The 10,173-nt window shown below is 45.0% G+C and overlaps 1 protein-coding gene across 1 annotated transcript in view; it reads right to left on the bottom strand.

The window, feature by feature from the left end:
• Nucleotides 1–9,885, bottom strand: part of HOMER2 (homer homolog 2 (Drosophila)) — a 122,111-nt gene extending 112,226 nt beyond the window's left edge. Inside the window, exon 1 of the mRNA XM_006870950.1 lies at nucleotides 9,824–9,885. Coding sequence (XP_006871012.1) covers nucleotides 9,824–9,885 — 62 coding nt within the window. The remainder of the gene's footprint in view (nucleotides 1–9,823) is intronic.
• Nucleotides 9,886–10,173: the final 288 nt, after the last annotated feature.

The following is a 10,173-nucleotide window of genomic DNA, read 5'->3' as shown; positions in this document are numbered from 1 at the left end:
ATTGAAAGGATTCAACCCTCACATATACCTTCCCTGATACAGAGAGGGAGAGGGGCTGTGTACTGATGACTAGGGGCCAGGCTTGCAGGGTATATATACCCTTTGGTTGTTTGATGATACATGGAGGGTCTTGTAACCATGACAATGAAACGATATTCGATAGGATGAATGTAAAGTTAATGTTCTCCCATGCAAACTACCGCATAATTCACAATAAAAACTTTAAAATAAAATAAAATACAGGCAAATATCTTTCTGATATTCTCTACTTTTGGCCAAGATCCACCTGACATCTGTGATGATATGTCTTGTTCCATGTCGTCTTCTGGTTCTCGCTTGAATTTCTGGAAGTTCCCTACCATTATACTATTGCAAACTTGCATGTGAAAAAATATGACCCAGCAATTCCACTCTCAAATATATACCCCAAAGACTTGAAAACAGGAAGTCCAAAAAGGAAATTTGTTCACCAATGGTGCACTAGTCACAGTAGCCAAAAGGTGGAAGTAACCTAAATGTGCTCACCAGATGAGTGAGTTAACAAAATATGGTACCTATCTACAATGGACTACTCCTCACCTAATAGGAGAAATGAAGTCTTGATACATGCTATAGTATGGAGTCCTAAGACACTGCTGACAAATATCACATAAAAAGTAAAGGCAAATGTATACAGACCAATGTTTATTAGTGCTTACCAGAGGCAGGAGGGAGGGAAAAAGAAGGTTGGTTGTGATGGGAAAATTACATAGAGTAAAGTTAGGGTCGCACAGCTGAATATTGTAATCACTGTCAGTAAATTGTACACCTATAAGAAGTTGAATTGGAGGGTCAGAGAAAAAGAGGAAGACCCCCAATGAGATGGATTAGCCAAATGGCAGCATCGATGGACTCAAGTGTGGCAATGGTAGTGAGGTTGGTCCAGGATTAGGCAGTGTTTCGTTCTGCTGTGCATAAGGTCGCTATGGGTCGGTACTGACTCGATGGCACCTAACAACAACAACAACAAGAAGATGAATTGACAAAACTGTGAGATAAATATATTACAAGAATGTCACCCCCACCCACCCAAGAAAAGGGTGGCTGCTGTGGCTTCTTATGTATAAGCAAACACCTCATGGGACTTGGTTCCTTGGTTTGGAGGGTCAGGAAACATTCCCAGTTAGTTAGATTAATAGCATGTGTAGTGCTTCTGTTTTACCTCCTGGTGTCTTAGAAGCTTTCCAGTCGCCATCCAAGGTACAAGTTCCTACTCACTTGGAGCAACAAAGGAGGAGAAAGAGAAACAGGAGGAAGCTATGGAAGGTGTAGCTAATTTCCTCTATGAACAACTGCCACCTTTGCTATGAGACCGGAAGCAGTGGAGGTGTCTGTCTACTAGTACTGAACCACGTGATCCAAGATTCCATAGAAGAATCATGATCAAAAGGGGGAAAATGTAGAACAGAACTTCAAATCCTCATAGACTCCAGAGTGAAGTCATCCTTAAAGCAAACAATAGTTTAGCTTAACTAGTAAAAAAAAGTCTGCTTTGAGTATTATACTCTTTTAAGAACTACTTATGGTGGTGGTGATATGCTGTAGTGACCCTGTATAGGGTTTTTTGAGGCTATAAATCTTTACAGGAGCAGAAAGCCTCATCTTTCTCCCACAGAGTGGCTGGTAGATTTGAACTGTTCACCTTGTGGTTAGCAACCCAACTCAGAATCTACATGCTACCAGAGCTCCTTGTTGCTGTTAAGTGCTGGTGAGTGGGCTCCGACCCATATCAACCCTGTATAGGGTTTCCGAGGACCTTGATCATGCATGTAGTTCCGAAACGGCTTTGCAGTTTGGTGCATTAACCCACAGCGCCAAATCAGGACTTCTTAAACTACCTATATACGATCAAATTGGCAATGGCAACTCAAAACATTAGAAACGAACCTTAAGCGGACAGTAAGTTTATGATCATGAGGGAGGAACACCTCAGAAAAGGAGTGTGAGGATGATTACAGAATTCAAAGAATGTAATCAATGTCACTAACTGGTAGATGTAGAAACTGTTGAAGGGAAAAAAAAGATTGGGAAACATTAACCTAGATTACAATAGTCTCTCTGTTTCTGGTTCCTTTCTTGAGCAGACGAACAAGCTCAGGTTTCTCCAGTAAATCAGCCTGCCTACTCCACCCAACATCCCCTTCTGCCCACTGACCCCACCCCCCCAAGGGAAGTAACAGAGGCTGATCATCATCAACACAGGAACAAGTCAAGACCAAGAACCTGTCACGTAAGTTGGCCTTACTCCTGGCAACTTAAAGGGAGAGTCATTCGATAAGTTAGTCAACCCTCTCCCTTCAAACTTTGCCTGCTGCTCTTCCACTTGGGGACTCTCCTACTATACGTTGTAAATATCATAAGCCAATTCTCCACCTCTTTCAACAAAGAGACTTTGCTCATGGAATGGATCTTAGATCCCAACATTATTTACAAAAAGGTCAACCAGGAAAGAACTGTAATGTTCAGCACCAGAAGAAGTTAAGTCAATAAATTAACACAATAGAGTACTATGTAGCCATTTAAAAGAAGTCCATTATTATGACTATGTAAATATGGTTTCCTGTAGAGCCAAGAAATGTTCTGAAGTTAGATTTCTCTCTGTACTGTTCCAATATCAAGAGCTGAATGCTACTCAAAGGAAAAAGTTCTCCGTTAACATTCTCCCAACTGTGTACCATAGCTCAGTGTGTTTCATATTTGGAACATAACGTTCTTGTGGTCATTTTCCTCTTTTGTGTGGAGTTTTTCTATTGCCTTACTTTTCTTATTGAAAAGAGAAACATCCAGTCTGTTCATATTATCCCTAGTATATACCAGCTTCTGGCTCATTCTGCCTACTCCCCTGGAATATACTCTAGTCTTTGTCACAAAGATATTATCTTGGCCCCAAAGGCTTTAGACTGGTTGCTTCCAAGGGCTGCTCACAACTGTCTGTCTGGAAGTTCTTTCCTTGAGACTTTTTGTTTATAACTGCCTCTTTATGGTCTTCACCCTTGTTTTGCTCAAGATGAGTGTGACGTTGTGAGGCAAAGCATTACTTTACACAAAGATATTTGGTTCTCCTGAGCGACTGAAGTGCCTTTGTTACCTAGAGGACTCCAGACTTGTTGTTGTTAGGTGCCACTGAGTCAGTTCCGAATCAGGGACCCTGCGTATAATGGAACACAACACTATCTGGTCCTATGCCATCCTCATAATTGCTATGATCGAGCCCACTACTGCAGCCGCTGTATCAATCCATTTTGCTAAGTTTTCCTCTTCTACTGACCCTCCAATTTACTAAGTATGATGTCCATTTCCCGGGACTGGTCTCTCCTGATAACATGTACAAAGTAGAAGAGAAGAAGTCTCTTCATCCTCACTTCTAAGAAGCATCTGGCTGTACTTCTCCCAGGACATATTTGTTTGTTCTGGCAGTTCACGGTGATTTTCATATTCTTTACCAACACCATCATTCAAATCTATCAACTCTTCTCCAATCTTCCTTAGTTACTGTCCTGTACCTACGTTTATCTTGGGAGGGGGCTGGCAAGGGCATAAAGATCCTTCACGTGGTATTAGCCCAATCTCAGGGGAGAAGAGACTGGAAGTTTAATTCCAACAATCAGGCCTATGGAATGAGAGACCCTCCCATAAAGGTTCTGGATGAGGAAGTTCCATGGACTTTCCATGACTGGTCAAAGAACTGTGCCCCAAAAGTGACACTTCCCTTTTTGGGGACATGGACACTCCCAGAATTCACCTTGTGTGACATGGACGCTCCCAGAATTCCCCCATGTGACTTTTAATTTGATCCTTTTTGCTGTAATAAAACTGTCATTGTAAATATATTGCTTTCTTGAGTTTTGTGAGTCATTCTAGCGAATTATCAAACCTGAGGGAACAGTGGGAGTGAGAGGCAGCAGGTGAGAAGCTAAGGGCCCTGGGGACCTTTGAGTTTACAGCTGGCATCGTTATGGGGTAGAGGGAAGTTCCTAAATTTGTAGTCACTAGGTGACAGTGGAGTCCTGGTGGGGTGCTGTGGGTTAACACACTGCACTGCAAAGTCGGTTTGAACCGCAACGTTGGTGGTTCAAGCTCACCAGCTGCTCCTTTGAAACCCTATACAGAGTCGCTATAGGTCGGAACTGACTTGGTGGCACTTAACAACAACAACAACAATAAGGTCACAACTGGGAGTTCTGGGGTGGCACTGTAGGATAAGCACTGGACTGCAAGGTCAGTTTGAACCATGAGGTCAGAGGCTCAAACTCACTAACCGCTACTCAGAAACCCTGTACAGGATCACTGTGAGTCAGAACTGACTCAATGGCACTTAATAACGACAGGTCACAAGTGAGGGAGGCTTAGGACTCTCTGAGTTTGCAGCTGGTGTCTGAGTCTTGGGCATATTTGGCAGGCTGGAGGACTGTGCCCCTTTACTTATAAAGTCTAACCTAATTCCAAGAAGTTAGGGTCAAAAGAAGTATTGCCTATGGAACATGCATGCAGTTGGAAGTGGGAAAGAACGGAATCGGATAGAATCTGAATGAAATTTCAATAGATTGTATTGATTTCTACATAGACAAAAACGAACTAAGTTCTCACATTGCTGAGGATGGCTTTCACTTTCCCCTTAAACCTGTTGGTTTGGCTGGGTGTATTAGCTTCCTAAGGATGTTGCAACAACCTACCACAAACATGGTGGCTTGAACCATAGGAATTTATTTCCTCACATTTCTGGAGACCAGAAGTCCAACATTAGTATTAAAACCAAGAGGGTCAGCAAGACTGCTTTTTCTGGAGGCTCTAGGGGAGAATCCGTTTTCCTGCCTTTGCTAGCTTTGGTCGTCGTATTCCTCTACACCCAAAGTCCACAGCACGGCCGCTTCAGGTCTGTCTGTCTGTCTTGGCCACAGTGTCTTTCCCACAGATGTGTCATCCTATCTCCATTGGCCTCTTTTTTAGAAGGACACTTAGGATTGCATTTAGGGTACAACTAGATAATCCAAGACAATCTTCCCATCTCAAGATTCTTAACTTAATCACACCTACAAAGATCCTTTCTTCTGGACAAATTGACACTCACAGATTTCAGGGATTAGGACCTGGTATCTTTAGAGCACATTTTCCAACCTACCACACTGAGTATCTATCTATATATTTTTATAATGATTAAAAAATAATTCTCCCTCAGGACTTTGAACGCCTTGTTTTACAATCTTCTAGCATCCATCTTTGCTGATAAGGAGTTTATTTGGGCTGGCTCTGCCTTCTTTTCCTGACTCATAAAGGTTGGAGCGTTCCACACTATTTCTCTAAGAGATCTAACCTAGTACCATAGTTTCCGACACCATCCACCTACCTACCTGGGATCCATCCAAGGAAGACTCTTCTAGAATGTCAACACCCACACTGCCAGTCTTAATTCTGCCAAGGAAATTCACTCACCCTCCTTTCTCCCTCCCTCCCCCCTGACAAACACAAGTGCCCTAGACCTTCAATTAAAACCTGTTCTTAGTATCACTTCACACTCCTGCCCTCAGCTGGGCCTGGGACTCTACTCAAAGGTTCTCCGGAGCAGAACACATGTGAAAGGGTTCCCCACCAAGAACACTTTCACTTGTATTCTGGGCTGTAGTCTCCTTTGCTGTATTTCCAATATTAGCATTTTCCATCTGCTGTCTCTCATCCTGAAACATGCCTGCAATCTCTCAGCTGCTGATAATTCCCCTCCATTCACTATGCTGTCAACCGATTATACATTTTAAAATCTCTTTATTATCATTTTAATGAGTTCTAGGGAGGGAAAGTATAAATAAACACACATGCTGAATCCTTCATCTTGAACTCTAAGTTAATCTCATTAATTTTTAAGTCATAACTTGTATATGCTTAAAAGAGAACACACGTTCTATTCTAAGCCCCTTGTCTATGGGCTCCCACTGCCGGGGAATGGGGAATGGGGAATGAAGACAAGAAGAAAGGCAATGGTAACGACTTTGATTTCTATCCTCTCTTGACGCCACCTGCTCTGCCTCTAAGGCACATGTTGCTTTTGCTATTAGCCACTGGTGCTGAGTTGGACCCTAATTCACGGTGATTCCCACGCACAACAAAACGAAACACTGCCAGGCTCTGCTCCAAGGTTGTTGTTATGTGCCATCGAGTTGGTTCCGACCCATAGCAACCCTGTACAGGGTCGCTATGGGTCGGAACCGACTCGACGGCACTTAACAACAACAACAACAGAAAAGCTTAGTCCTCAATACTCTCCCTGAGAAGCAGGAAATCTTGTGTCTTCGTTATCTAGTGCAGCTGTAAAAGAAATAGCAAAAGTGGTGGCTTGAAAACATAGACATTTATTTTCTCAACGTTTAGTCTCCAAGTCCAAAATCAGAGCACCGGCTCTTGGGGAAGTCTCTCTGGTAGACTCTCTCTGTAGGAGGACTTTGTTTCTTCCGCTTCTACTTTCTGGTTCCATATGTCGTGGCATCTACCTTACCTCATCTCTGCTCGTGTAATCTCTTTTGGAATTCAAAAGAGACTGACCCAAGATACACTCAACACTGACCTTGCCTCAGTAACATACCAAACACAGCCCATTCCTGATGGGATTATAATAATAGGATTTATAATGCATATTTGGGGAGGGCAATAATTCAATCCATAACATCTGGCAACACCCAGAGTTGCTTACTCACCGCAACACCAAGGCTTGCACAATGCTTTTTGCCAGGATCACAGCCCACCTCCTCCTACCTGCCCTGTGCATACCCCACCTGTGGTATGAGCTCTCAGGTGTCCACACAAAGCCAAACCCAGCCTCCTGCACTTGCCTGCCACTAACCAAGTCTCACCAGTTGGCTCCACACAGACCACACACTCTACCCACAAACGGCAGCCGATCACCCACACAGAGAGAGCTCTTGTCAAGCCCATCTGCATCTTTCGGCCAAGTTCTCCTTTAAACAAGTGGTTTGAAATCTCTTTTGGATCAAGGATCCCTTTGGAAATGTAATTTTTAAAAAAACATGGCATCCTGGTGTGATGCTGTGGGTTAATGTGCTGGACTGCAAGATAGGTTTGAACTGCAAGGTCAGCAGTTGAAGCTCACCAGCTGCTCCTTGGAAACCCTATACAGGGTCTCTATGAGTTGGAACTCGATGGCACTTAACAACAACAACATGGACTTCCTCTCTAGATAAGTGCATAAACATATACAACTCTAAATACAGTTTTGGAGGAGCAAGGGGCTCATACAGATCCCTGAATTACATCCAGAGACACCACATTAGGAACCTTTCCCCCAAACCTCTTCTTGGGACACAAGTCCATGCCCCCAGATCCCACTCTGCTCTCTCTCACCTCCAAATCCTTCCACAAATCTAAATCTGGGTGACCTCTGGTGCTTGGAACCAAGTACAATATTCTAGGTGCAAAACAAAGCAAGCCCAACACCTTTACTCTAGCTATATCATACTTCAAGTACTGTCTTCAACATTTGAATCAGCGTTGGTGTAACCACATCACCATGGAAGACTCACTCGGAGCTCACCATCAACTTGAAATCCCCAAGTCTTCCTCATACTCAATGGTCAGCCCCACTCACACATTCCAAGATGTAAACTCTCCCACTGGCTGACCTCCAGGACAGCCAAGAGACCACACCTTCCCAGCCACCCTCTAGCACCCAGGCTTTCCCTGCTGTATACATTCCCAAGTCTGACCCTGTCCTTTCCTCCTCCCCTGGCTCCCCAATCCTTTCAGAAATCTGCAGGCGCCAGCAACCCTGACCACTGACCTTCATGCCTTAACTGAAATCAGACTAGTCTCTGAGAACACAACCTCTCTCCAGCGAGACAACTGTTCTGCTCCCCTTGTCCCCACATATGCAGAAGAAGGGGAGAAGGAAAAGGGGTCCTTAGTGGCTCCTGATCACTTAGCTTCCCTCAGCACATACATGTGTCCTTTGAGGCTAAGCCATTCCAGCCACCTGCCTCCCATCTACTCCAATGCCCTCTTCCCTACTCCCCTGCACTGGCCCTCTCCTGCAACCATGCCCCGCTGCCCTCATGAGCAAGAAGGCAACACCTGTAACGTTGAATTTCCAATCCCCTGCCCACATTGTTCATCCTCGTATCGTACTTCTGTAAGTATTTCCCACTAGCCTGCGGACTTTCCCTCTCACCACCAGCCACCTCCTGGCTTCACTTTCTTACTTGAATGGCCCATGTCTATGGTCTACCATTTTTATCAAGGCCTCAGAGTGGCACAGATTGTTAAGTACTTGGCTACTAACCAAGAAATTGGGGGTTCAAGTCCATCTAGAGGCACCTTGGAGATGGCCTGGAGTTCTACTTCCTAAAGACCACAGCTATTCAAAAGAGGCAACAAATCTTTACAACAAGGATCATTCCCACCCCCTCCATATACAGAGTAGACAGGGATGGGCAACTTGGACATTGGCTACGCAAAATTTGGGGGGGGAGGGCTACAAAGGCAAGAAGTGACTGGCTTACAAGCTTTCAAGAGGGAGCCTAGATACAGAGGGTGCAGAGGAAGTTAGAATCTCTACTGAGTAGTATCCAATCTGTCTAGGCAGGGCTGATGCAAGGAGATGGGGATAGGACTCTTGTGGTACAATAGTGAATAATTGCTATCAGGACGGACTATAAGGGTTGGAAATGTAAAGGTAGACGTTTTGTAGCAAAAGGAGGGGAGTGATTGACTTTGCAAGGCCAGGAGTGGAGGTCCCTGGAACCATCAAGGGAGAAGAGTGGAGTGTGGGACGCTACCCAGAGAAACAGTGATGCCAGAGTTGGAGGCAGAGACGTTGACGTGGAGATATGGAGTGGCTGGGGACTTTAGATCCAGAGAGGGAGAAGGGCTGTGTGCTAACGACTGGGGGGCAGGCTTGCAGGGTATACGTTTTGGTTGGCTGATGATGCCTGGAAGGGACTGTAATCATGGCAATGAAACGATGTATGATACGATGAATGTAAAGCTACTGTTCTCCCATGTAAACGATCACATAATTAACAATAAAACATTAAAAAAAAAAAAAGACCACAGCTGTTTTTAAAAACCCTCTGGTTCACAGTTCTACTCTGGCACATGGTGCCCCCATGAGTCACAGTCAATAGCAACGGGCTAGTTAATATCATTGTTATCAATGACTGGCTCCCCAGCCTGACGAAGGCCCAATCTGATGCATCTTCCAACTGCCTTTTCCATGCCTACACCCAAGCAATTGGACAACATCACCAAACTGGGTGGACAAGTTTCACTTTACATTTATGTTCTCTGACCTCAAACTGTCATCAGTCTGCAATGCCTCACAAGCCTGCGTTTCTCTGGTAGGCTTGCCACCCATTCCTAAACAACAATTCATACCTTCTTTCTCCTGCAACTTCCCACGCCTGGTCCTCCACCCTCACTCTCAGCTGATGACCCTGCCACAGATGGGAATCTGTGCATCTTCCTGCCTAACCCTAATCTGCCTGCATCTGCCCCAACTACGGACTCCTTCCCTCCATTCTGAGGAAAGATGCTTCCCTTTCTCCCTCAAAGGAAGATTCTCCCCCTAGTACTCTGGATCTAATTCTCTCCACTTCCCAAGTCCTTGGCTCCACCATCATCCTCCATCAGCATCTACACCTACTATCATCCTATCTTGATAAGCTCTTCCTTTACCCATAGTCTCTCGCGCTTTTGTTCAATTCCTCTGCCTCCTTAGCAGTCAACTGCTTGAAAAATGGCTCATCTCTTCCCTCACAAGCCCCATATTCAAATTCCAACCCACTTGGCTTCCAGCCCCACTTGGCCACTGACATGGTTCAGGTCAGGGGCACCCACAGCCTCCATGCTGCCTACTCCTAGGACGCCTCTGCTTTTCTCATACTCAGCCTAGCAGTACCCAACATCAACACACAACTCCTCTTCCTCAAGACACTTCATCGATCACCCTGACACCACCCACCCGTCTCCCTCCTCCCCACTGCCATCTAAACCATGGATGCTCCAGGCTTGATCCTGAGCCCTCCCCTCTCTGTCCACCATCACTCCTGATGAGTTTGCCCCACCTATCTCCTGTTGGACTTCTCCGCTGCTAAATGCTTCCTCCCCAGCTCTTCTTACTATCTCAAGCTTAAC

The sequence above is a fragment of the Chrysochloris asiatica genome, unplaced genomic scaffold, assembly GCF_000296735.1.
Source record: "Chrysochloris asiatica unplaced genomic scaffold, ChrAsi1.0 scaffold00156, whole genome shotgun sequence".
Lineage (NCBI taxonomy): Eukaryota > Metazoa > Chordata > Mammalia > Afrosoricida > Chrysochloridae > Chrysochloris > Chrysochloris asiatica.
The sequence above is the reverse complement of the archived record's forward strand: the minus strand, read 5'-3'. Positions and strand labels throughout refer to the sequence as shown.